Genomic DNA, 26739 nt, shown 5'->3' on the forward strand with positions numbered 1-26739 from the left:
GAGGAAAGCGACATCGCTTAACGTGTTAGATAAACTATCAAGACAGTGTCAATATATATACACAGTGTACTCCATGATCACGACAAAAACTATTGTCATAGCAAATACATTAGCATTTGCGCTACTGCTAATAAACTGACAACTAGCGAACCTCCTCGATAATCCAGGGGTTAATTACTATCGCCATAGTGAGGATGGTGAACGAATGGATAGCCAGTTTTGTAGTAGCAAATGCTGAGACAGTCCGATAATCCACTCCGAAAGAGTATGAGTATCGAACTGAATACCCTTGAGAGTAGAGTATTGGGTTGAATGCCCATGGGAGTAGAGTATCGGACTGAATATCCTTGGGAGTAGAGTATCGGACTGAATATCCCTGGGAGTAGAGTATCGGGCTGAATACCCTTGGGAGTAGAGTATCGGACTCAATATCCCTGGGAGTAGATTATCGAACTGAATATCCTTGGGAGTAGAGTATCGGGCTGAATACCCATGGGAGTAGAGTATCGGGCTGAATATCCTTGGGAGTAGAGTATCGGGCTGAATACCCATGGGAGTAGAGTATCGGACTGAATATCCTCGGGAGTAGAGTATCGGACTGAATATCCCTGGGAGTAGAGTATCGGGCTGAATACCCTTGGGAGTAGAGTATCGGACTGAATACCTTTGGGAGTAGAGTATCGGTCTGAATACCCTTGGGAGTAGAGTATCGGACTGAATATCCTTGGGAGTAGAGTATCGGACTGAATACCCTTGGGAGTAGAATATCGGGCTAAATACCCTTGGGAGTAGAGTATCGGCTGAATACCTTTGGGAGTAGAGTATCGGCCTGAATACCCTTGGGAGTAGAGTATCGGACTGAATATCCTTGGGAGAAGAGTATCGGACTGAATACCCTTGGGAGTAGAGTATCGGACTGAATACCTTTGGGAGTAGAGTATCGGACTGAATATCTTTGGGAGCAGAGTATCGGATTGAATACTCTTGGGAGTAGAGTATCGGACTGAATATCCTTGGGAGTAGAGTATCAGGCTGAATACCTATCCTTGGGAGTAGAGTATCGGACTGAATACCCTTGGGAGTAGAGTATCGGACTGAATACCCTTGGGAGTAGAGTATCGGACTGAATACCTTTGGGAGTAGAATATCGGACTGAATACTCTTGGGAGTAGAGTATCGAACTGAATATCCTTGGGAGTAGAGTATCAGGCTGAATACCCTTGGGAGAAGAGTATCGGACGGAATACCCTTGGGAGTAGAGTATCAGGCTGAATACCCTTGGGAGTAGAATATCGGGCTGAATATCCTTGGGAGTAGAGTATCGGGCTGAATATCCTTGGCTAACGAATTTCCTGGTCATATACAATTGTACAGTATTATATTTTACTGATTTTCTACTCCGGTACGTCCATATGAACTGCAATGAATCCTCAGACCCTGTGGTCTAGACCCGCTACCTATCCAAGAGCAATGGCTGATTTTCTTACATCATAAATAGCAATAGGACTTCCACCGAACTGCTGTACATCGTCGGGCAAATATCTTGAACATGAAACCGTAATGTTTAAACATGAAGTTCAGAATTTCCCATAAAGAAGTTAATTTCTAAAATTAAATGAAAGGACCTTCCATAAAATCTTCAATGCTTTCCTAAAGAGAAATTCCTTAACCCATGTAGTTCGGAGATAGGGAAGGGGAAGCAACCCTGCCGCTTGCAGTTGGGGTCACTCGATCTGAGTTGTGTCTGTACATGCGTACCTGTGAAGTAGGGCACTAGGCCACGCTGTCTAGTGACTCAAGATAACTCGTGGAAAATTTCATTCATAAAACCGAAGTTTAAAAGTCAACATGTATATTACCCTTTCATGTGGAAATGTGTGTCACGCTTCACCTGGCGGTATCTGCCAGGTATGGAAAAGCAGTTGTCAAGTCATGCCATAACAGGAATATTTTATACACAATTGGTCACGTTTCGATCGTCAATTCATTGTAGGCGTCTCAGCACGAACTCAACACGACTGCCAAGTGACTAAATTATGAGTTACTATCCTTAAGGTTCATGTAATGGCTTTAAACAGTGATATTTTGCAAGCCTAAAACGCATTACTGTGCTGCAATTGAACAGAACTAATTTCATTAATTGTTGGTATATACCCTGGCTAACTGTCAGTCTTACTGTTGATATGTAATTTGTGGAGCTGCGTGTAAAATACAGTAAAATATGAGAAAAATGTATAGTTCTGGAGAAGACATAGAACTCGTGTGAATTGCATTGATGGAACCAAATAATCATGCCATCGTGTTCAGTTGTGAATATGCCAGGTACTCCAACAGTTTGTTTGGCAAAATCGGACCAGCAACTAGCGCAGGAGCCTAGTGTTGTAAATGCAAATGGCTGCTATAAATGGCGGATCGAAAATATCGCATATAAGAAGCCATCTCAATTGATACAAATGTTTTTATAGACACCAAAAGGTAGTCTGAACTTAACAAGAAGACTCTTCACGAAAAAAATAGTTCAAACAATCTGTTTGGGGCGAAAAATGCAAATTTCCGGAAAGAGCCTCAAAGTCCACATTTTAACTATTTTTTCGTAAATATTCTTCTTGTCATGTTCAGAGTACCTTATAGTGTATATAAGAGCACTTGTATCAATTAAAATGTCTTTTTATATGCTATATTTGTGATCCGCCATTTAAAGCAGCCATTTGCATTTACAACAATAGGCTCCTGCGCTATTCGCTGGTCCGATTTTGCCACACAAACTGTTGGAGTACCTGGCATAGTCACTACTGAACACGATAGCATCTTTATTTGGTTCCATCAATGCAATTCACACGAGTTCTATGTCTTCTCCAGAAATATACATTTTTCTCTTATTTTACTGAAATTTACAAGCAGCTTCACAAATTACTTATCAACAGTAAGACTGACAGTTAGCCAGGGTATATACCAACAATTAATTAAATTAGTTCTGTTCAATTGCAGCACAGTAATGCGTTTTAGGCTTGCAAAATATCACTGGTTAAAGCCATTACATGAACCTTAATCTCACAAACGTTAAAGGTTGCATGTATATGACGATTTCTTTCAAGATAGAGTAGTTTTTTGGACAACATAAGACGTAGCAAAGATAAAGTGTGGCGTGTACGTTATTCTGCGGGAGTAATTCACGTATCGAGGTTGAAAACTACATCTATTTTTTTTAAAGAAGGTTGTTTTGGTTATATTGCGGATAAGATAAATACCCTCGAAACTCAAGGGGTTACTATCACTAACGTTAACGTCAGTGATAGTAATTCCTGGATTATCGAGGATGACGGTGTACTAAACCCCAAGACATTCGGTAATATAAAGTTTCTTTTTCATGTGATTATTTGTTTTGTTTTGATAGCAACAATGAATTACTGGTTAAATTTCAGATTTATTTATATGTCCACTTCCTCGCCTGATACTGTCGATATTTAGCATAGTGTTACGGATCAAGGGGAGGTAACCCTGTCCCCCGTTTGTGGTAGAAACCTTTCTGGATGTGTTCAATACAAACGTGTGTACGACTGAATGTTTCCAGTGGCTTGTACACACGGTTTCCATACTGGGATGAGCTCAGAACCGGAACTGTCCGGCGTGTTTCCTGAAAACCAAATAAAATAATTAATACAACCGATTCCATGCAGTGTTAATGTTACATACGATATAAATTTTATTGACATATATATATACAGTCACAAGGATAAGACAGTAGGCAAAGCCTATCATCTACATGTAAGTCTTCTCCTTAATTTCTAGTGAACATTTATGTTCCGGGAGGACCTTACCTGAATGGCATACATACATATGGGAGACTGTAGCATTTATTTGTTAGTCTCCTTGCGTCATTAAAAACAATATCAAAATAATACACGGAACCTTTTCATAAATTCCTCACTGGAAATTGGTTTCCCCTCATGCAAAAGGCAAACTAGTTTTGTGCAAAAAAAAAGATGTCTTTACTGTTGTCATTCTACACAAAATAACCAATCAAATCATATCATAGAAAACATAACATTTTGCATGCCAGATTAAGAAACAAATCCAGCACTCTTAAGTCTTAATAATGACTTATTTCAAGCTAATTTAATTAATTACAAACACTGTCAATGAGGACATCCTATCGAAGATGCACATCATTTCTTTTTCGTATGCAACAATTATACTAATCAACGCCTAAAACTATTTCGTGAGCTAAATGATTTCATCCCGTTAGACCTGCACCTACTTCTATTCGGTAATTCTATTTTATCCAAGCAAGATAACGAAACTTAAAGATACTAATAGATTTAATTAGAATATAGCTTTGTTTGTTTTAATATATTACATCATTCTGGTCTTTCCCGGCTCGGGTGACAAATATGTTTGTGATAAGATTTTATAGAAGAATCAGCGAACGAAAAGGAGAAAGACATCGAAGGCACGGTATGTGTTGAACGAATACGTACCCGGCCTACTATACCTTTCGGCCAGGTACGAATTGGTCCCTATGTGTCGTAGTGGAGCACTGCCTCCGAAAATCACTCGGGCATCGTTTTCTTTACTTTTTTGTAGGTTTTCAGATATTTTATGCGTATACATGCGTTTACATATGATTTTTGTCCAAAACAAACATAACTACCATTCTTAATACCTACCGTACCGCTCACAAGACGTCAAATTTGTGGACTTGCCGTATAAATTTCCTTCAGAAAGACCTTCATATGTATTATGTAAAAAATAATGCCTCGATGAGAATTTGATATTTTATGTGGTTCAGTTTTATTCCCTAGAAGGTAAGCGATATCAAACAAGTACGATAAAATGCAAACAAACGTTTTATAATGCTTTGCATAATCATTACTTTGCTCCATTAGTAGTAATAGGCACCAATTGTAGCTCTAAAGACGACACAATTTTCTGTCAAAAAGTCTTTTGAGCTACAATATTGCAGCTACGGTATGTGATGATTGTCACCTGAGCCGGGATGGACCATCTACTTTATTATATATATATATATATGTTATATATGCTAATAAGGTTCTTTCCTCTCTCTCTCTCTCTCTCTCTCTCCTCTCTCTCTCTCTCTCTCTCTCTCTCTCTCTCTGTATATATGTTTGTATATAGTTAAGGTCATCCGTTTGTTGTTGTATATAATAGATAATAATTGGAGCAGGCTTAATATAAGTTTGTGAACTTTTGCCCAATCCTTTTTGTGTATGAATTTACAAATAAACTATGTTTAAATCGATATCACTATAATGCATGAAATATATATCTACCTCTTCATGCATGGCTTGTCCGGTGGTGGACATCGGCTTGCGGTCATCCCTATGAATCTTACTGTCGTAATCATACTTTATATGGAACAGACGCTTGTAATTGGTCGACACATCCGCCTGCAAACAAGAAAGGTAATATAATTTGGATACAGAGAACAACAATATCATAATTCAGTTCAACGTATTGCTTTCTTGCATCCATACAAAAGGGATCGAAAGCAGAACATATACATTAAAACAACAACGTAGACATTTATCAATCAAGTTTTCCTCAGTTCAAATGACTTTTCAATAAAGATGCCTAAATCGAAGAGTCGTATAAAATTTTCAAAATCTGTTAGATGATGGTTAATTTCATCTTTATGTAAATTCTCACTGTAGAGTTAACGGGCCACTTAAAAATAAAGTGGGTTTCATTCTCCACGTCATTACAGCGAAACGCAGATGACGGGGAATGTTTTTTACCCTACCCGCCTCGATTTCTAGACTGTTTGCTAATTCGCAGTTTTGCGAGCAATTTTCTGAATTCAAAATCCTTTATAGAAACATAGGGTTCTTCCTTAGAGTTTTGTTTGAGTTTACTACACAGAAAAAAATTACTATTGTTATCTGACTGATTTATCTTAGTTGTACAAATCGCCTTGAATGTACCTTGTATCGATTTCTAGAATAATAGTTTCAGACTACGTTTTAACATCCTACTAGAATTGTCATTTTCAAAGTTGTAAGAAATTTTCTTTTCTTTTATAATATTTGAAACATAGGAAACCCACGGATACGTTCCATTTGCATGTATATTTTTACTGACAGTCGGTGCTTCTTTCACCAGGACATTGATGTTTTTTGTGAAATCCTTCTTAAATAGCATAAAGCTTGTATATTAAACTATATATGATTTAGCCCTGGAAGCTATATTCACCGCATACTAAGCCATTTTGCAGAATTTCAAATTAATTTACTCGAATGGTGTTTTATCAATTATGGAAAATGGATCAAACCATGTCTTGTTCGAGCAAGCTCTATTACTCACATTCGCTATCTTGCTATAATAATCTGCATACCAAATTTCAGTTATACGTCAAAATTGGTCCGACTAGGGAATTGAATTATTTTTTTCCATAGCCATATGGGCATATCAGCTATTCCGTTAGCAATTGTTTAATTGATAATAAACTTTTTTTTTTCACTTTTCGCACAAATTCCTAACAATGTTCGGAGCGTCAGATGAGGAATGGTATGGGCTTTACGCAGGTTACAGATACTGGGACCCAACCAATGAGGAATGGTATGGGCTTTACGCAGGTTACAGATACAGGGACCCAACCAATGAGGAATAGTATGGGCTTTACGCAGGTTACAGATACTGGGACCCAACCAATGAGGAATGGTATCGGCTTTACGCAGGTTACAGATACTGGGACCCAACCAATGAGGAATGGTATGGGCTTTACGCAGGTTACAGATACTGGGACCCAACCAATGAGGAATGGTATGGGCTTTACGCAGGTTACAGATACTGGGACCCAACCAATGAGGAATGGTATGGGCTTTACGCAGGTTACAGATACTGGGACCCAACCAATGAGGAATGGTATCGGCTTTACGCAGGTTACAGATACTGGGACCCAACCAATGAGGAATGGTATGGGCTTTACGCAGGTTACAGATACAGGGACCCAACCAATGAGGAATGGTATCGGCTTTACGCAGGTTACAGATACTGGGACCAAACCAATGAGGAATGGTATCGGCTTTACGCAGGTTACAGATACTGGGACCCAACCAATGAGGAATGGTATGGGCTTTACGCAGGTTACAGATACAGGGACCCAACCAATGAGGAATGGTATGGGCTTTACGCAGGTTACAGATACTGGGACCCAACCAATGAGGAATGGTATGGGCTTTACGCAGGTTACAGATACTGGGACCCAACCAATGAAGAATGGTATGGGCTTTACGCAGGTTACAGATACTGGGACCCAACCAATGAGGAATGGTATGGGCTTTACGCAGGTTACAGATACTGGGACCCAACCAATGAGGAATGGTATGGGCTTTACGCAGGTTACAGATACTGGGACCCAACCAATGAGGAATGGTATGGGCTTTACGCAGGTTACAGATACTGGGACCCAACCAGCAGTCGTGAAGGAACAGCAGTCGTGATTGTGTGTATATTCTACTGTGTGTCCAGATTTCTGAATGTCCGGAGCTGCTGACGAATACTTCGTGATGGTGTTGTTTTGTTTAAGTGGAAATAAAGTGTTTCGTGAGATGCAATCAATTAAATTTTCCCCAAATCATGACTACTGGTCCTTTACGACTACTAGTAGAATCCCAGTAAAGTTAAATTTACCAGTTTTTCACCCCGGGCATCGTGGTATATGGTCTCTTACCAATGGTGTCCTGCACGGGGGTGTGGATTAATCAATATCAATCAATATTTTTTATTTCAGTGTCACACATCGTAAAAATATACAGCCAAGTAATTTTTGATGCCCAGCCGATATCGGCTTATGAGACACTTATGAAAAGGTATAGAGTTAAACATTCCTCGCTGTTTTAAATAATAAAACTATGTTTAAAATCACATTGGAAGTACAGAAGTAATTTCATCATGTTATCATTTAAAATATTTCTTTACATTCTTAAAATAAGCCTTCTTCGTTTCATCATTTGATAAATTGTTTTAGATAATAGAAATTGAAGTCCATTATTACAGATTAAATACAACACATTTTCAATTGAAGTGAGTTAAAAATGAACAGAGAAAATGAGGTTCATCTTCCACTTTATCTGGACAAAAACGACCGATTTACGCTGCTCCATCGGCAAGTTAGTGTATTGCCCAGTTTCTGATAGTAAAGGGAGACAACCGAGTCTAAGCTTGGCGAGGTGGCTCCAATAGTGACGTGGTAAAATTGTATTAATTAAATATTAATTAATTATGTCATTCCATATGACGAAAGTATATACTAAGCAGGAAACTTACATATGCCTGTCCAACATGTGGAAAAAGTATTGTAGAAATACGTGTTCCGTTTGTGGAGGTCACATAGGTTCAGGTTAGTTACTTATCACGGTATTCCGTGTGTATGGACCGTACATAGTAAAACATGGTTATAACGAACATCTGGGGACCAACAAAATCACTTCGTTATAACGAACATCTGTGCACCAACAAAATCACTTCCTTATAACGAACATCTGGGCACCAACAAAATCACTTCGTTATAACGAACATCTGGGGACCAGCAAAATCATTTCGTTATAACGAACATCTGGGCACCAACAAAATAATAACGAACATTTGGGTACAAATAAAATTACTTCGTTATAACGAACATCTTGGTACCAACGAAATCGCGTCGTTATTACGAACATCTGGGTCCAAAAAATCGCTTTGTTATAACTAACATCTGGGGACCAACAAAACCACTTCGTTAGTAACATACATAATTTGTCTTACACGTATTACAGATACTTATAAGACTCTTGACGGGAACGAAAACTAATAAGTTATAATTGATTATAAGTGTTCCGTTATCATTGAACGATGCTTTACTGTATACTTACCACGGTGTTGCGCGTGCGGGGACCGTAAATGGTATCCCTGCCTTCATCAATCATCTGCCGGGACCACTGTTTGATGCCAGTCCATGTTTTTGATCCATCTCCAACAGTGGCCAGGTGACGCTTGCTGATCCTATCCCTTCTCTGATAGAGTAAACATTGCTCTTACAATGGCATCTACTATGGTCACAGAAACATCCACCCTTTTTAAGATGTATTTACCAGCCGATATTTTGACAGGGTATTTGATAAATTCTAGCGTTCATTAACGAATGACATCAAAAGGAGAAGAGAAATATTCGGTACATGTATAATCATGATTTCATGACTTAGTCGCTTCCATCAAAAGATATTCAAAATTTCAAATGAATGATAAATATTGCTTGGACAATAAAACAATTGGTTGTTTTCTAGGATAATATTCTCAATTTAAGAAGTAAAGCAACATTATACGATAAAGAAGTCGCAGATTTGTTTTCAATCAACCAGGGATCAAGTACCCGCGGACATGATTTGAAAGTGTACAAAGAGCATTCAAGGCTGTGCGTGAGAAAACACTCGTTTACCCAGAGAGTCGTGAATACTTGGAACAGTCTCCCATCAAATGTTGTTCAGTCTAGGACAGTTAAGCAATTTGAATATGAACTCGATTCACATTGGAAAAATCAGCCACTAAAGTATTTATACACTGAAAAAATAAATCCATGAATTTCTAAGAGCTGACTATTATAGGATTATAAAAAATCCTGTACATGTTAACATGTATGTTGTCAGAATAAATCTATGTATCTATGTATTATTTGTACCTGTAAGACGTTTTTCCACAAACCAGCTAATTCCCCAGGGGACGGCGAACTCTTCCCATAAAGGGACATCCTTCCTTCCATTAATCTCTCAGACATCTTCAGTTAATTCTTCCTTCGTTTTCTTAATATTTTATATTTGTGCTCCAACTTTACTCGCCGTCTCTAGGATAAATAACTATGACGTCATTCAATTATGGGCGAAAAGGAATGTGACTATGACGTCATAAGCGCATTGGAACGAAATACTGTCATGTGGTTCCAGTTAGGGGCTCCTGTTACAAATCGAATGCCAGAATTTTTCAATTTGTTTCTAACAGAAAATGTTTCGACGAGAAATAAAAAAAAAATGGCCATCTTCATTTCATAGTGCCTCCTTCCTCAACCCTCTTACGCCAGCCGTCCTGTGTTTCCACGACAGATATATCGACAGTGATATTAACCATGAAATATAAGGGAAGTCCCCCGAGATTCCGAGGTCTCTAGACTTCCTCAAACATGACTCAGTGGGGACCGACTCCCCCAGGGCTCTAGACATCCCCAAACATGACTCAGTGCAGACCGACTCCCCCAGGGCTCTAGACATCCCCAAACACGAGTCGACTCAGTGTAGTCCGCTAGACTCAGTGGGGACTGACCCCCCCCCCCCCCCCCCCCCCCCCCCCCCGGGATCTGGACATCCTCAAACAGACTCCCCCAATTTATCACATTTATACCCTTCTTATGTGATAGCACTATACCTAACCGTATTGCTGTGTCCACCTCTCAACGCCCCACTCACCAACACGTCATTGGTGTTAACTAGCCTTAACACCCCCCCCCCCCTCTCTCTCTCTCTCTCTCTCTGAAACTGGATAAATGATGTTTCATGTGTCTGCGAGCCATCTAAGCCCCTATGTATATCGTATGCTTCCGGTTTTGTTACACTGGCATGCATGATCGTCCACTACTCCCAATTGTTTTGCATGTTTTGGTGATGACAGGACATCATGTTTCTAGATCTCTTTCCGGGAATTTCCTATCTGCAGTCACACTAATCGTTCTTTATCTCCATTTTCAGCGCCTTCACTTTCCTGACATATTCTTTTTGTTGTCCAATCCCAATTCTTTGTGTTTGTTTGTTTGATTCAGTTAACATCCTCTTAACTGCTAGGGTCATGTAAGTACGGACTCCCATGTATGCGGTGTATTGCGTGTACCTGTTTTGGGATACTGCGATTTATTACTGTTGTCTTCTTGTATAGTGAAATTACTGTCCTTTTTATAGTGCTATATCACTGAAGCATGCCGCCGAAGACACCTGGCAACACACCCCACCCGGTCATATTATACTGACAACGGGCGAACACACTCGTTCCAATCCCAGTATGCTGAGCGCTAAGCAGAAACTACCACTTTTATAGACTTTGCTGTGTCTCGGCCAGGGGACAGCACCCAGAGCCTACCTCACAGAGGCGAGCCACAGGGACCTGGCACGAAAATTTTTAACCAATAGTATACATACATATATTATAGTATCAAGGGTATGAACTCGGCGGTCGAGAAAAACGGACCTATTTTTTTAAAACCATGATTATTTTAATAAATGGGTTCTATACAACATTGACGGATATTTTACCTTAAAGAGAAATAATTTATCTTTCCATTGAGTGCTTGATGAACAAAATTGGCCAAGTATTGACGAAGTTATGGCTTGATGAATCGTGAAATTTACGAAAAATATGCTAGGTAGACATTTCCCTGTCCGGTCGAAATGTCGTCTCGGCTCTAATGGGTACCTCAAAAACCAAGCCAAAATCTACGCTTGTGGTGGTAAACATTACCCATAACTGGGTTCATCCACAATCTCATTTGAAGGTGTCATGACCAGTACTTTGTAGAAACTACATTTAAACACCCTTGATACTATAATATGTATATATGTATACTGTTAGTTTAAAAAATCGTGCCAGGTCCCTGTGAGGCGAGCGCTCAACAAAAGGCCAAAAGTGAGGCGGTGTCAAGGGAGACGTTTGGAAGTATAAAGTCAGTTAGAAAGAAGAGAAAAGATAAGATCCTAAATTTAGCCGCCTTTTACAATTATGCAATGGGGCAGCAGGTATAATTCTATTAATTTGTGGCTGGATGACCAAACCTTTTTGCAATACAGGTTGTTCCTTCGATGTCCTGTTAACGTAATCTGCTCTCTGCCCCGGACAATGGACTTGGTGAGTAACCACCTTCGTACTGATGTCACCTCTTTACTTCTGCTTGTCCTTTTAGTGTCATGGTAAGTATCACCCCCAAACCCCCATTTGAATTCATCATCCGAAGATGTAAATGGCAGATGCCGGTTTGATACCCATTAATGCACTAGGGAACCCGAAGCCATCTTCTGGTACGTCTATCTTGTCCCACTACTGTTGGTAGGGACATCACATATAGGCTAATAAACCATCCATGGCCATGACAGTCAAGACAGTAGACCTTGTCTGAATGAATACCCACAGCTGGAAGTTATCCTGTGGACCAGACGATGTTCACCAGTCCTTCACAATCTTGCCGCTGCTCCACTTACAATTGTTGTTTGGAGTCCTTTAAACTACCGTCGTACCATAGTTCATAATTTTCTTCTCTTTCAATAGGTGACTTTTCTTGTCACCGATTGCTCTTAAGATCAATCATCTGGATTTTCCTGGATCACGTTTCATTCTGGAATAGGATATTGTATCCCCTAATACCGTCAAAATAAAAATTGCTTTGCTACTAGGTTCTCCCCGTGCGGCACGACGATTTACCCAAACTACCCAAAGTAGTTTTGGGTAAATCGTTACACCCCTCCCGTGACCGTCCGATCATCCATACATCCCTTTGTTCATCGTTCAGAACAGCGGGCCTCTCGTCTCCCTTTCGGATGATGACTGGCGATTTCTGTTAATTTCCAATTCTTACTTTTAAATAATTAAGACAATAAAGGGTAGACATGGTTATCCTTTGTACTGTGAGACAAATTTTAGACTCGTATCAGTTAACCTCTTCAACTTCCCGCCCACGCTTATTATGCTGCATTTTTAATATAATTTCACCATTCATCCAAAGTCAGTACAGTCAGCTGACAAAAGCATTAACCACCAATCTGACTGAATTGAAACGGCACGATGATGATGCGTAATGCCGGGTTTACTAACTATATTCTCTACAGTGAGAACAATTTTCTTTAATAGTCATTAAGATGTAATTAACCATCTAACAGATTTTGAAAATTCGATACGACTCTTGTCGTCTAATGATCTAAAACTTCTAAAGGATTTAGGCCTCTTTGTTAAAAAGTCATTTGAACTGAGGAAAGCTGACTTGATAATTGTTTAAGTTGTTGTTTTGATCTATTGTGTTATGTACATGCATGTTTGGCTATCGATCCCTTTTGTATGGATGTAAGGAAGTAATGAAGTTGAATTGAATTGAATTTTTGTTTAGTCATTTCCCTCGTGAACGATCTTGTCTTCACTCATGGCCCTCATTCCTATATTTGCTTACCAAAGTCGGTATCAGCAAAACTGTTTGAAGTTTCTCCAGTTACACACAACGGAAAGATATGGAAATATATGTGAATATTGAACTAACTGTCTTATTTTAGTCAAAGTCGGCTTACAAATTAAAAAGTTAAGGATTTTTACAAATGGGTGTATCAGAACACTCGTGAGATGTCATGATGTAATTGCTTTTTCATTCTCTAGGCTAAATTGACATTGTCACATGCAGCACGTTATTTCACCCCATGTCAATATTTGCATGCTTCTTGGGATGAAGCGACTTGTGTGGTTATGTAAAACTACGTACAGCATTATTAGGGGATAGAATGCCATTTTTTTAGTAACTTACTGGAAATGAGATCACAAATTTTAGTTTTAACACTTCCAACGTACCTTTCTGTGATTTCTTTGGCAACGACTGTATAAGGACAGAAATGCACTTTATCACCTACACAGATAACTTTGTGGTGTACTGTAGAGCTGTTGAATTTATACAGGTACTATAGATCTAACTTGTGAAGTGTGTGTAATCTGGATTTTACAGTATACAGGTACTGCAACCCATCATATGGTATTTTCAACAAGACATCAATAATGTTACCCACCTTTGTTTTCCCCACCTGATTCTATACTCTATTTTGATTTATTATCAAAAGCTTTGAATGTTTTACTATCAATTTAATCTAAGCTTTACATGATTTTACCCAAATCTAAATCAGGAAAAGTTTCAGGCAAATCTTCAGATTCACCAGAACACAACACCAAAATGGGTGGTATCAGGTCCTCTTAATCCGTCTTTGCATATTACAGTTAGCTCCCTTGCGGGTAGGTATTGATTGTTACGTCATGATTTTGTGAGGGCATTTCAAGTTGTTTTCTCCGAAATTTATGACGTTATGCTCGAAAACACATGAAGTTGTAATCAATAACTACATGCAAGGGCAGATAACTCTGTAATATGCAAATACAAAACTAATGCACCTGCTCTACTTGACATTTGAACTTGCAACCCAGAGGTGGAAGGCTAGTGGTACTATATCAGGACATCCTAACCACTTGGCCACCGCCAAAGTGAAAAGAGATATATTTGTACTTAATAACTTTGTTTTCTCCAAATGACTAAAACTTCTGACAAACTTAAAGGGACAATTCACTCAGGCTAATTCTTTTACATAACCAAGAAGCAAAATATGGCATAAATGTATTGTTCTACATTTCTTATGAAACATATAACATAAGATATTGACAAATTCCGCGTCATTGTTTAGTATTTTAATTGATACTGTTGTAATAACAAATCGTTGATCAATACGATAAAGCAGGTACAATATGTACGCTGTACCCATATCCGAGCCAAAGTCACGCATCTTAAACAAATGAACTACATGTACATAACCACAGTGGAAATGATATAATGATTTTTTAGGCAAGTTCACCTAATAAGGTAAACACAATTCTGTCATAGCAATTTGAGCAGTTTTAGACAAAAGTAGCATTACTCTACGAGCAAGGGACTGGGTTCGGCATACAAGATATTCAACCACAATGTGTAATGGCAGACAGCGAGTGAGTTTGAGTATTTCACACGCGTTTCACCACCATGGGATTTTTTGGACATGTCACAGTAAAACCATTAGAACGGTTTTTTTTCTAATATATACAAGTTTTGATGTTCTTGTAGAATGAATTGTCCCTTTAAAACATGCGAAATTCATAGAAATCAAATGAAACATTTATTGACCACTAACATCTTCAGAAACATTGCCTCCCTTTCCTCCCTCTAGGTATAAAATGTTTCTGTTCTGTGGTATGTGGTTAACTTCGAATACCCATAGAATATCTTACAAGACACAAGAAGAAATGATGGAATACCCATAGAATATCTTACAAGACACAAGAAGAAATGATGTTACACCAGCTTTTTAATGTACAAGTCCTCTGTATAAAAAAGTTTAACTTTTGCGCTTCCTGACCCTCAGGGGCTTCGCTGGTGCCTTCTTGGCCTGCTTCTTCAGTTTTCCACACTCAATAGCTATCAAGCGGTTTCTCTGTTAAAAATAACAAACAATGGTTTTAAACAAGTCTAAGATGGTCCCTTATTATAGAGCGTATAACATTCACTGACAAAATACAACAAGTGTTTGTATCGGTCGTGACCTATAAACTGATGTCGCAGCTCAGTAGCTACCGTGATAGGTGTGCGAGCCTATACAGCAATTAGAAAATTGAAGTATGTAATCCGTGGGCGTGGCTACGGTACGAAGAACAATCTTTCACAAGAGATTAGAGATAAGAAAGCAACAACATACAACACTGCCACATCTTTTTAATCGGTATTATCAACGTATCTATATAAGTCTCAGTCACAACAGTCTTTTCCCCAGCAAATAAATTCACGCATATCCACATTTTCCCCTCCAACAGATTAAAAAGAAATGAATCTTTGGTTTGTGAAGTTGTAACTGGGTTATTCAGTAAAGTTGTACGTTAGCCGTGAGTTTTTCTGTAATCCATGACTCATGAGTCAAAATATATATTCCGGTACATTAAATCCGGAGACTGATAGTTATATAACACCTGGCTGCAACAACGTAGCTCTGAACGACGAACGGAGGACTTCAGACAGATGTTCGTTGTCAGTGCTACCATTCCATCCCAAAACATCCAGCCGTGAAAATGATACAATACACATGTGTCATGTAAATTTGCAATTAAATTCAACAATATCCAACATTTCTAAAACAAACTGATTATATTTTTACCCACCTTTATGTCCAAATTATGTTTGTAAGCACATTTCAACTCGCATCTCCGACACGGTTCACTTGGCCGCCATCATGATGCTCATATTGCTTTACCATATTTGGAATAACCTACTTGCATACAATTTTTACTACGAAAGATGATTTCAGTCTTTTTAACTCGAGTTCGAAAAATAATTCAGGGTGAAATCCAAATGATTCTGGTGTTTCACAATGTTTATTCTGAGTTTGTTGACTTTTTTTAACTTCAAAACTTTTTACCTGTTGATTGTTTCATTTGGTCACGGTTTCCGTATATCATGGCGGTGTATTTGAAAAGAACTATGTGTGTGTTGTGTTTGCCTTGAATTTTGTCACTTATAGTTGAGGAAACATTATAATCAGCAGATTTGTTATTTGAAAATTGATCATAGTTGTTAGTACAATATATTTATATATGGATATTATCCGAAAAATGTGTTTGTATCAGCCTGACACTAGATCTGACTCAGAAAATGCAGAGTAAGGTAACATATGCCCCGCCTTTCAGTCGCCATGATAACCAATGAGAGGCCTTGTTACTAATGGCGCTGGGAGCCTCACAGCATCATCCACCTGCTGTGTTACCTACTGGCCCAGTGAGCGAGCTATTACATCAGCGACACCCCCAACACTTGTTGAATTTTGCAAGTAAAGGGAAATAACTCTGATTCCAAAAGTAACCATTTGGAAATACCAGCTTTAATTTCTGTCTATGTATGGAACATGTTTTAAGATTATATATATGTACAATAATGACAATAACTACAGACTGACAAAGCGATACACAGTCTATAACAGGTTTACATCACTGTGATACTTACTGCTTGCTTGGCCTTCATCAACTTGAAGCGGTCAAAGTCTGATAGTGATTTTCTCTGTAACAGAACACATTTTCATTAAAATTGATCTAAACAAATCTAAAACGACAAAATAAACAGGTCAAGAAAGCACATCAGAACTGGTGTTTGTCATCCAAAAAATTCAGACGGCAATTCCTATCAAGAACATAGGTTCATCATTTATGCTCTCTTCAAGTCCACACTGACCTAAAGAAATTTCATACAAAAACCTGCTTAAATTTGACTGAAATACATTGAAATTCTGTGAACTTATTCAAAATATTGCCCTGTCCACTTGCCTTCATTAATTTTGTTTTCCTGGTTTATTTGAAAACAGTCAATTTAAGGTGTATTTAAGATTCCTTCATAATTTTTATTTAGCACTCGGTTAACCATTGCATCTGTAAGCAAACTCCTGCTAACACAGCAGGAAATCACCTTAGCCACAAACTTTATGCATTATCTAAAGACTACAATTACCAGTGTGTTGAAGTAAAGATGGACTGATAGACTGTGGCCAAGACAATATCAGAAGGTCTAGGTAAAAATCAAGTGCATAGATCAAAAGACTAGACAATAACCAAGGTTATTAGGTAGGGAAATTTGAAAATAAACATCAGTGATTTACACACTTGCCAAATTTTGGGAACCCTCTAGATTTCCTTTTGATGGGACTCATTACAATTAGTGTTCTGGACTCGCCTTAAAAAATCCTACTAGATTGCTAAACATACACTACAATATTTTGTTCATTTTTATGGGTGTCACAAATATTTGTGTGTTTAATGTCCGGTATTAGCTTGTTTTATTTGTAACCCAAATCCTATAAGTGAATCTATTTTAAAATTTTCTGTTTGAAAAATTCCTTCAAGATGTTTTGTTCTACACAACAATTGATTGGTATATGCATTCTGAAATTGTATAGACCCACGGTTGAAGAGCATACCAATAAATCCAGTCTAGACAAAATTGGGCCGGAATCCAATCTGTTTGTGAACTTTATGCTATTTAGAAAAGCATGTCAGAACTGTTGTTTGTCTTCCAATTTAATTCAGACGGCAATTCCTATCAAGAACTCGGGTTCATCATCCATGCTTTACCTCGTCATGAAAACATCTTCAAACTTGTTTTCTAAGATTTAATTTCTTCTCCAGGCTATCTAATATAGATACTGATACACTTGTTTCCCATATAAATACTGATAACAATTTACAACATTTCTATCACTAGGCTTTTTAGTTAAAAATAAACAGATTTTGAATGGCATCAATTTTTTAACAATATGCTAAATTTGAAGATTGATTCTTATAGTCTTATAATTTATAGCTTTTAAGCATTAAAACTATTAAATAAATTGGCAGTGTTCCCGGATATAACGATCAGTCCCGAGACTACCGATGGTTATGGGTATGGTCTCAGATTTTATCAAAGGACAAAGCAATACCATCCCATGTCATTTCTAAATTTCTGATTTGTTATTTGATGCCTTTCTCATTAAAATTGTCAAAAATATTTGCTATTAATGTCAAAAAACTTATCACTTGAGTCCCGTAGGTCCGCCATCTTTTTGTCACTTTCGTTTTTTCAGTCATCATTTTGTTTGCGATCGAAAATTCAACCTGAATTGCATGGTACAGACAGCAGCCATGCTATGTAAATAAACAGGAAGTAGTGCTCTAGCGAGATCTCGTGAGACTATAACGGGATGTAGAATTAGGTGGGAGTAGTCTCCACTGTAAACAAGCAAGGAAACTGAGGCGGCCTCGGCCGGTTCAACTCTATACGAGCGATGGCGGTGTAGGGCGCAATGGCACTTAAAGGGTTAATTGATAGCATGTCAGAACTGGTGTTTGTCATCCAATTAATTCAGACGGCAATTCCTATCAAGAACACAGGTTCATCAGCCATGCTTTGTGGAACAAGAGGATATTCTCGTTTTTCTCTACTATTTCCAATGATACCAAAATACTAGCTTTCATTATTTACAGTTACATTTATTATAGCAGGGATTTTTTAAGTTCAAAGGTCATTTCCCCTAGTGAAATTTTGCTGTATTTTCCCAATTTTATTGAGATATTTTCCCAAATTATTTGGGATAATATCAAAATAAAATATGGAAATACAGCAAAATTTCACTAGGTATTGTTCTTGAAATATGTAAATTTTAGAGTTTTTCTTTATTTGAAATAAAGAAAAACTCTAAAATTTACATATTTCAAGAATAATACAATGTAAATTTTTCCCTATTTAAAAAGTACAGGGCTCTGAAATTAAGAGTAGGAAAATCCTGAGGATGGTGACACTTATTGTCTGGTGTACCTAATGGTAGAGTTAGATCTATACAAATAGTGATTCTTACAAGAGACTTGTTGGCAATCTTCTTGGCCCAGGATGTAGCATCCCACTTGGACTGCATGCTTTCTTTATTCCAGACCTTCAGCAGGTTTCCTGTACGCATGGCTCTACCGATGTTTAACTTAAACTGTGTGAGATGTAGAGATTTGTAGTTGACCTGCTTCCTTTTAACGCCTGTGGCTGGTCCATCAACTAATGCCTGTTACAAATGAGAAAATTGTTTTCATCCTAGTAAATCTAACAAATTAGTTTTCTATTGGCAATATACAAATGCTATACAAAATTCTACAGTAAAGATGGAAATGCATGTCTCTATATACTATGCAACAATGATCACAGAGCAGAACCTCCAAAAATAATGCAAGTAAGGTTTAGACAAATACCAGGGTAACATCGTTGCTAATTCAAAATATCTGATGTATTTATAATACATCCTTCTTAAATGAGAATAAACTCTTAATTATTTCTACACATGAAGTGAACAAATTTACAAATCTTACCCTGTTCTGGTCAATAACATCTACGATGACGCAGAGTTTGCCTTTATCTGGGCCATAGGCAAAAAGGGCCACCCGCCCAATTTCTACGAAGTGGAACTGAAAAATGTAATATTATTTAATTAGTATATAGAGCATCTGGAGATCTCACATTATTATTTTATATAAGTTGTTAAATAAAACTGGACAATTTCACTTTTATATGGAGTACCAGGTCATCGAACCAAATTCAACATTCATTTATTTTATATGAAATACAAAAGGGAATAGATAATACAGAAAAAAATTCACTGCATCTTATTGTCTGAAAGTTTTTGTCAGCCTTTCTCTTTATCTTTAAGCTGGTTTATCAACTAACATGTCTTTGTGACAGTTTTCCATTGCACATTTAGTAACAAATTCAACATTTACACAATATGAAATGCTAGCTGGTTCACCAATTCAGTCCATTTCTTATAATGTTTTTAACACTATTTATTGACAAAATTATTCAAACATCTTTATGGGTTTTCCCCCCTTGAATCCTGCATTTGGGTAATTCACTAAATGTTGATTAATAATCCAAATTTGCTTAAGATCTTTGTATAGAAATGTTAATGGTCAGGTCTGGTAGCACCGCTAAGTCTGGCTATAAAGCTAAATCTGTTTGCACGTAAACAAATGGGTGAGGTCTGGTCACATTTTCTTCATGCAGTATGAAAGCATGGGTGGCGAAACATGAAAGTCTGTGATATGAATAATGTTTGCCTATAGTGTTTCCCACAGCCCCGATTAGCATGGCGCCGCGCCGTGCCCTTTTTACCCGACGCCATGCCCCTATGACATAACGCCGTGCCCTGTTTGTCCCCAGTACACTTCTACTAAACTACCAAAATACCAGGTAGTGGCTTGATAATTAAGTAAACAAAAGAAGTGTGACCACTCCCTGACCCCCTGACCAACACCCCAGTGGCCCTAATTAGCAGCCTTGGGCTATTTCCACCTTGGCTTGTGGTGTCACTTTCAGGTCTGTGTATTACGTAAGCTGAAGTCAAGCAGCCGATCGGCAGCCTAGAAAACAATCAGCTGGCCTTTCAATAAGTTTTATGACTACAGCTAGTGAGCATTACTTCAAAAACAAATACTGCTTACAACTGTAAATGATTTACTCACGTTTTTAATGTTAAATAGGCCTATCTATATCTGATGGATGTCACAAGATTTGCAATCGTAATGGCCGCCATTTTGGGTGTATTGTAATAGTAGATCCGGAGGTATTGAATTTCAGGATTTTACTAATATTCACGTTTTTAAAAATGAAAACGGTATTATTTTTTTTAGAATTTCGGTGTGAATTTATTTTTAGAAAAGATATCTTAATAATAATAAAATTATTAATAGCAAAGTAATTAAAATAAATCAAATTAAAAAGAAATCAACTTTTTTCTCTATCAGATTAAATTGAAATATTTTGCATACTACTCTAACACTTATCTGTATTTTCTTAATTTAGTGCTTGTAAAATTAGAACATTATTTTAATTAATTGTCCATTATTATGAAACATGTTATCTTATTCAAATCAATACAGTATTTTTAATATTTAAATAAAGATATATATTAAAATAAAGGTAATTGGATTGAAATAAAGGAATACATTTTGAATTTTCCCATTCTTTTAATTAATATAAATGAAATTTAGATCTTTATTGTGAATCAATTATAGTCATGATCATATGATCTGCAGATTACAATTTTCAAAATCATTTTTTCACTCAGAATAATTAAATAGATGTCCTGATATTACTTAGCAACACAGAGAGTTTAAAGCATTAAAATGATATTAAGTTGAACCAGAATTAATAAACAACAAGACAGTTTTAAAGTTTTCCCCTTGTATTGGAAGTTGCCGATATAACCTTTGTGCCCCTCTGATGGTTATTTATCGCGGTCAAGGTGCCCTTTTCAAAACCCAGCACCATGCCCTTTTTTTTCCTGTGGGAAACACTAGCCTATTTGCTCATTTTCAGGCGACTTTTTAAATTCTATCGTTACAATAATCAAGTATCCATTATCTCTCCAGGTAATAAAACTATAGTGAGTCGATCCAATATGGTGTTGTGATGTCGTCTGCAGATAAGCATCCACCTAATGAAGATTTGGGCAACAGATGCCCTTGGAGCATGCAGATCATGTGCAAAATTGACCATGTGCAAAAAGTGCTCTATTGGCTCGTCAACAACGAACAATATGGCATATTTCAAATGAAAATAATTTTTTCATAGGAAAATGAGGATGAATGGATATGAATATCAACAAATGCATCAATGGTTTTAAAAATCACCGGAAATGATCTTGGATGACAAAAATATTTCGTTCTGACAATTTGCAAGATTTGTCATTCAATTTTTGGATGTGTACACTGGTTTTTTGACCAGGTATGTCACTTTTGTTTACATTTGTCCACTATACTTGTTGTCAGATTTGGCTATATAGCCAGATTTAGCAGTGCTACCGGACTCAATGGTATTATTAGTTTATCAACCTCCATGTGTCGAAGAAAACCTATCAATTTCAATTAGTGTTGAGAATTGGTTGAAATTTTATGATCTATCATCAGTTTTGTGTAACCAATCGATGATCGATTCAAATCAATTATATTTTTCTTTGGTCCCACTGATGATCCCGTTCGTTTTCCAGGAAAATCGCACAAACTTTCTTCTACATATGTTGCCATGGTCTTGGGTCACTTATGTTTTTTTCACAAATAAAATCATGCTCCTCTGAACGTTTACATTACTACATAGTGCTAATGCGCTCAATTCATTTAAACGCTTGATATTTGAAATGATATGAGTGACAACACACACAAGCAATTGATTGTGACAAGTTTTCAATGACATTTCTTGCATGTTTTACTGATCGGCTATTTATATACCTTCGTTTATCGTGATGTCGAACAATTCCGAAGAACTCGATTACAGTTTTCTTACTCAATTAATTGGTCAAACACCCCAAACCAACAATTGACGAACTTGATTGATCGGAACACCACTAATTTCAGTATGTAGTAATTTCATATTTTCTATATATTATTTCTATTGCAATTTTATAAATGTATTGTGAGCTTCAATATATTATGATTGAGGATTTTGTAATGCCCGTTGTTGTTTTATCGAGAGTCGGTGTATAACACTATGATAGGCAAGAGTCGCCTCCCTTCCCTTACACGTTCAAAAAGATTTATTTGCAAACACAATGGATGTCTTGGTAACCAAAGATACATATCATTCCAGGCCATTTAAAATAAAGTATTCTACATTGGTCAAAGTATAAAACTAAGGGAACTATTGATCAATGTGTTGATGTGTTCGTGCTTCGCCATGGAGGCTGCCATTTTTGTTTCCACGAGGTACACCAGTCACCAAGAAAGATAGATGAAATTAAAGCATTTTCAACTTATTTTGTGAACTAACTTTTCAAAAACACGTAACATTAATCCTGAAGTATGAACATTTACAACATTGATATTGTTTATTGAACTAATTCACCAACATATCGACATTTAGATCAGCAAGGAAAGTACCTGGCTCAACACCATGGCGGACTTGCGAGAAAGAGGCTGAAGCGGAAACGGAACTTTCTAACGAAGCAAAACGCAATGGTTTCTGGGTAAAGTTTATTGATTGTTGGTAAAATCACGAGGCCTTCCGGGAGAATTTTTGCGTAATTGTTTTAATTTTTCCAACAGCAGTAATAATTACATACAAAAACAGTTCAATTAATTATTTTAAAATCATATAGATTATCATATTCCTTCTAATTATGCACACTATTTCTTATCATCATTATCATTCTCACCAAAGATTATTATAATTTTAAATCTCTAGTCAGTCACCAAATTTTCATTCACATTTAAAAGTTCATCCTCATCAGTCATAATTGATCCTCATCAACAAACTCAAAATTATCATTCTCAAAAGTCATAGCCATTCATCATCACTTTCACCAATCAGTTAATCCTTTCATCATTTACATTTACTGATAATTTTTACAGTAATTCATCATTTTCATCACTCATCATCATGGCCACCCATCATCAATGCTGTAATCATTCATTATCGTCCTACGGTGGCTGTTTTAATTCTCTGTTTTTCGTCTTTTCGCCCCGAAAAGACGAAAATTAACAAATTTAAATTTCGTCTTTTCGCGGCGAAAAGACGAAATGTCAAATACGAAAAGACGAAAGTGAAGCACGCTAATTAGCGCCTTTAATTTTCGTCTTTTAGCCTTCAAAAATATCGTCTTTTCGTCTTTTCGCCCCGAAAAATTACAAATTACAGATATACTCTGTCATCTTTCATATATGACGGAGATTGTAATGTAATTTCTAATGTACAATTATGATGAAGACCATGTCATGTACATGTAGTCAAATTTTCTTTTCAAATAATGCACAGTACCTACTGATTGACTGTTATAATTAACTGTATTTGAGAATTTTCTTGGTACAAGTCCTTCCTTTAAACTCAAAGTCTTCACGAGTTGTCTTTAAATTATTTTGTTAACAAGTTGATCCGTGGTTCAAACGCTTTCAAATATTACCCGCCGAAAACCTTTTTTTCAAGTTGTATGTAGGGGAGGCAACTCCTATAAGTGCTATGTTTAGCATCTTAAAGAGACAATTCACTCAGGCTAATTCTTTTACATAACCAAGAAAACACCTCCGAATTTTTCATTTAATTTGCATGATAAACAACCAAACGATAAGATTTCGTTATGAAATGACACTTAATCCTCTAAACAATAGAACAGCCAACTCTAGATCACCGAAAACTTATTGTTTTGATGTGGTCATGAACAATGTATCACACCTGCACGCTTGGCTGCACACTGCTACAGATACGAAAGAGATGTATATGGTTATCTATCCCTTTAATCTTTGAAATATTTTTCTCGAAAACCCAGCTCCCTACCGCTCCGAACCGCTGTAATCATGTAAAAGCATGTGTATGAGCAAAATGAAAAATGTGAGATGAGCAAGGGACGTCAGAAACATTATATAACATGTGTTGAGAATATGTATAACAGTATTTACATTAAAACCTATCTATTAAAACCACCCTTTGGTCTGAGTAAAAGTGGTCTTAATAGCGAGGTGGTCTTAATTCTGAGGTGGACCAGGTTTCTTCTATGATCATGACGATCAAGAACAGAAACTCTGTATCCTAGCTGACCGGTACATAATATATGCACTGTAATTTTTGTTTCAAAATTGAAATTTTATGAAAAATGCAATATACATGTATATATAAATGTATATTATATGTAATATATATTTTTAATTTTTTTTGTTCAATTTTTTGCATTTAACACATTTACAAATACATGGGACATCAACATAAACTTGACATGACATATACATTACATTTATATAAAAAAAAAACCATAAGAAACATAACATAGCATGCTGAGTATGTACATGTACGTGTGGGGAAAAACCAGTTTGATATATTTTTGGTTAAGATAAAATTTGCAAATTTACTATATTTGATCAATTAGTTTTGTCGGCCATTAGAATCTTAATCATATCGATATTTTAATGCATGCGTATCTAATCAAAACCAATAATTTACAAATATTTTTTAAAGTTTGATAAATTAGGGACATATAATGACTATACCATTTATTTCTAGAGCATAAACATATTTTTTTCATTAAAAAAAGTTAATGGTGTGTGCTTATTTAAATCTTAAACTGAATTTCACTGAAGTAATTGTTGACAATCTAAATGAAAATACTTTTTCTAGACATTACTTTCTATTATGTTTTAATTATAATTCAAATACATATCGTTAGTTTAATCAGAGATTTAGATAGTTATTAAATTATCTATGTCTCTGGTTTAATTATCACATAGTATCACCTGAGGTAAATGAGAATCTATGTGTTTTTTAAAATTAGTATTGATCTGTGTTAAATTATTATTAATATTTACGTAAATCGATTTTAATTATCCCGCCATGTGCAATGATTGGTCAAATAATAACTTACGATTACAATCGGTAAAGTGTTTTGAAAGACTACTGTGCAATAGTCAAGCGTACTTTTAACTAATGCAAAACACCGATTGTTTACCGCAACAAAATAGATGACACATCTATTGAAATGAGATGATTGACGTACGGTACTTCATAAATATCTGAAATAAGATCAATATATCTATTTCTCATGCATTAAAGAATTTTAATTCCATTGGCGTTACACGTATGAGAAAGAACTGCCCTAAATCGTTAGAACGTTGCATTACTTGTGGTTTCGATCACGTCAACTGCAAATGATGGCGATTAACACTCTCCTAGTACAGGTAGATAATCTGATAATTAGGTCGACGGAAACAAAAGACTGACTGATGTACCTGCGGGTAGTTGTTCACGGGTTGCTGCGTGCGGGAAGGTGAGGCACAGCGAGGTGTGAAGTCACATGTGCCTGTGGTCATAATCAAAGGGTCAATTAGTGTTAATTTAGTGGTCGTTGGGACTATGAAAATTGGTCGTAAAACGGAATAGCGGTTGTGATTGTATTTCTGAAGAGAAAAAAAATCGGAACTGAAAATAAGTGGCCGTAATAGTGGGATGTTCGTAATTTAGTGTATATGCTATACATGTCTATGTTTGGAATAAACTTTTGGAAAATAAAAATAAAATAAAACAAAAATAAATAAAAGACAAAATAAAAGAATATTTTCAAGCATGGTGAATTAACAACAAATAAAAATATGAAATAAAAAAAAAATAAAATTAATCTGCCGACGATAGGGGTTGAACCCGGGCCGTCAGCTTTGAAAGCTCTGGACTTACCACGACACCACTTATATCTGCTAATTGTCTTGTGAATATCATTAACTTAATAATGAAATGCAGTTCACTATATTTTCTTATTTTCTTCGCAATCCACTTAAAATGATATTGATGCTGCTGAATAAGTTTACAGAATGATTCTAAACTAGTTTATATTGTATCTGGGTGCAAATGACAACTAACATATACCACAAATGTGTGGTTATTCAGTTTATTCTTCACGACACCAGCCGGGGGGGTAAAAA

General features: G+C 36.6%; 2 protein-coding genes across 2 annotated transcripts; both read right to left on the reverse strand.

The window, feature by feature from the left end:
- Window positions 1–3411: 3411 nt before the first annotated feature.
- LOC138317058 (cilia- and flagella-associated protein 90-like) lies at window positions 3412–9884 on the reverse strand. The gene is made up of 4 exons (XM_069258681.1): window positions 9674–9884; window positions 8871–9011; window positions 5292–5408; window positions 3412–3634 (listed from the first exon to the last, which is right to left on the reverse strand). The coding sequence occupies exons 1-4, from the start codon at window positions 9767–9769 to the stop codon at window positions 3476–3478; spliced, it is 513 nt and encodes a 170-aa protein (XP_069114782.1). The 5' UTR covers window positions 9770–9884; the 3' UTR covers window positions 3412–3475.
- A 5202-nt stretch (window positions 9885–15086) lies between these two features.
- Window positions 15087–23266, reverse strand: LOC138316217 (large ribosomal subunit protein eL14-like). The gene is made up of 5 exons (XM_069257804.1): window positions 23221–23266; window positions 19660–19755; window positions 19164–19358; window positions 16787–16840; window positions 15087–15230 (listed from the first exon to the last, which is right to left on the reverse strand). The coding sequence occupies exons 1-5, from the start codon at window positions 23233–23235 to the stop codon at window positions 15135–15137; spliced, it is 456 nt and encodes a 151-aa protein (XP_069113905.1). The 5' UTR covers window positions 23236–23266; the 3' UTR covers window positions 15087–15134.
- Between the last annotated feature and the right edge of the window lie 3473 nt (window positions 23267–26739).

This window comes from Argopecten irradians, chromosome 2 (genome assembly GCF_041381155.1).
Source record: "Argopecten irradians isolate NY chromosome 2, Ai_NY, whole genome shotgun sequence".
Classification (NCBI taxonomy): domain Eukaryota; kingdom Metazoa; phylum Mollusca; class Bivalvia; order Pectinida; family Pectinidae; genus Argopecten; species Argopecten irradians.

Coding starts and splice junctions, on each gene's coding strand:
- LOC138316217 (XM_069257804.1), bottom strand. Junction 19,359..19,659: donor ATGTTATTGACCAGAACAGG/GTAAGATTTGTA, acceptor CATTTGTAACAG/GCATTAGTTGATGGACCAGC. Junction 15,231..16,786: donor TGATGAAGGCCAAGCAAGCA/GTAAGTATCACA, acceptor TATTTTTAACAG/AGAAACCGCTTGATAGCTAT.
- LOC138317058 (XM_069258681.1), bottom strand. CDS start 9,769: ATGTCTGAGAGATTAATGGAAGGAAGGATGTCCCTTTATGGGAAGAGT. Junction 5,409..8,870: donor CCCGCACGCGCAACACCGTG/GTAAGTATACAG, acceptor TCTTGTTTGCAG/GCGGATGTGTCGACCAATTA. Junction 3,635..5,291: donor GACAAGCCATGCATGAAGAG/GTAGATATATAT, acceptor TTTGGTTTTCAG/GAAACACGCCGGACAGTTCC.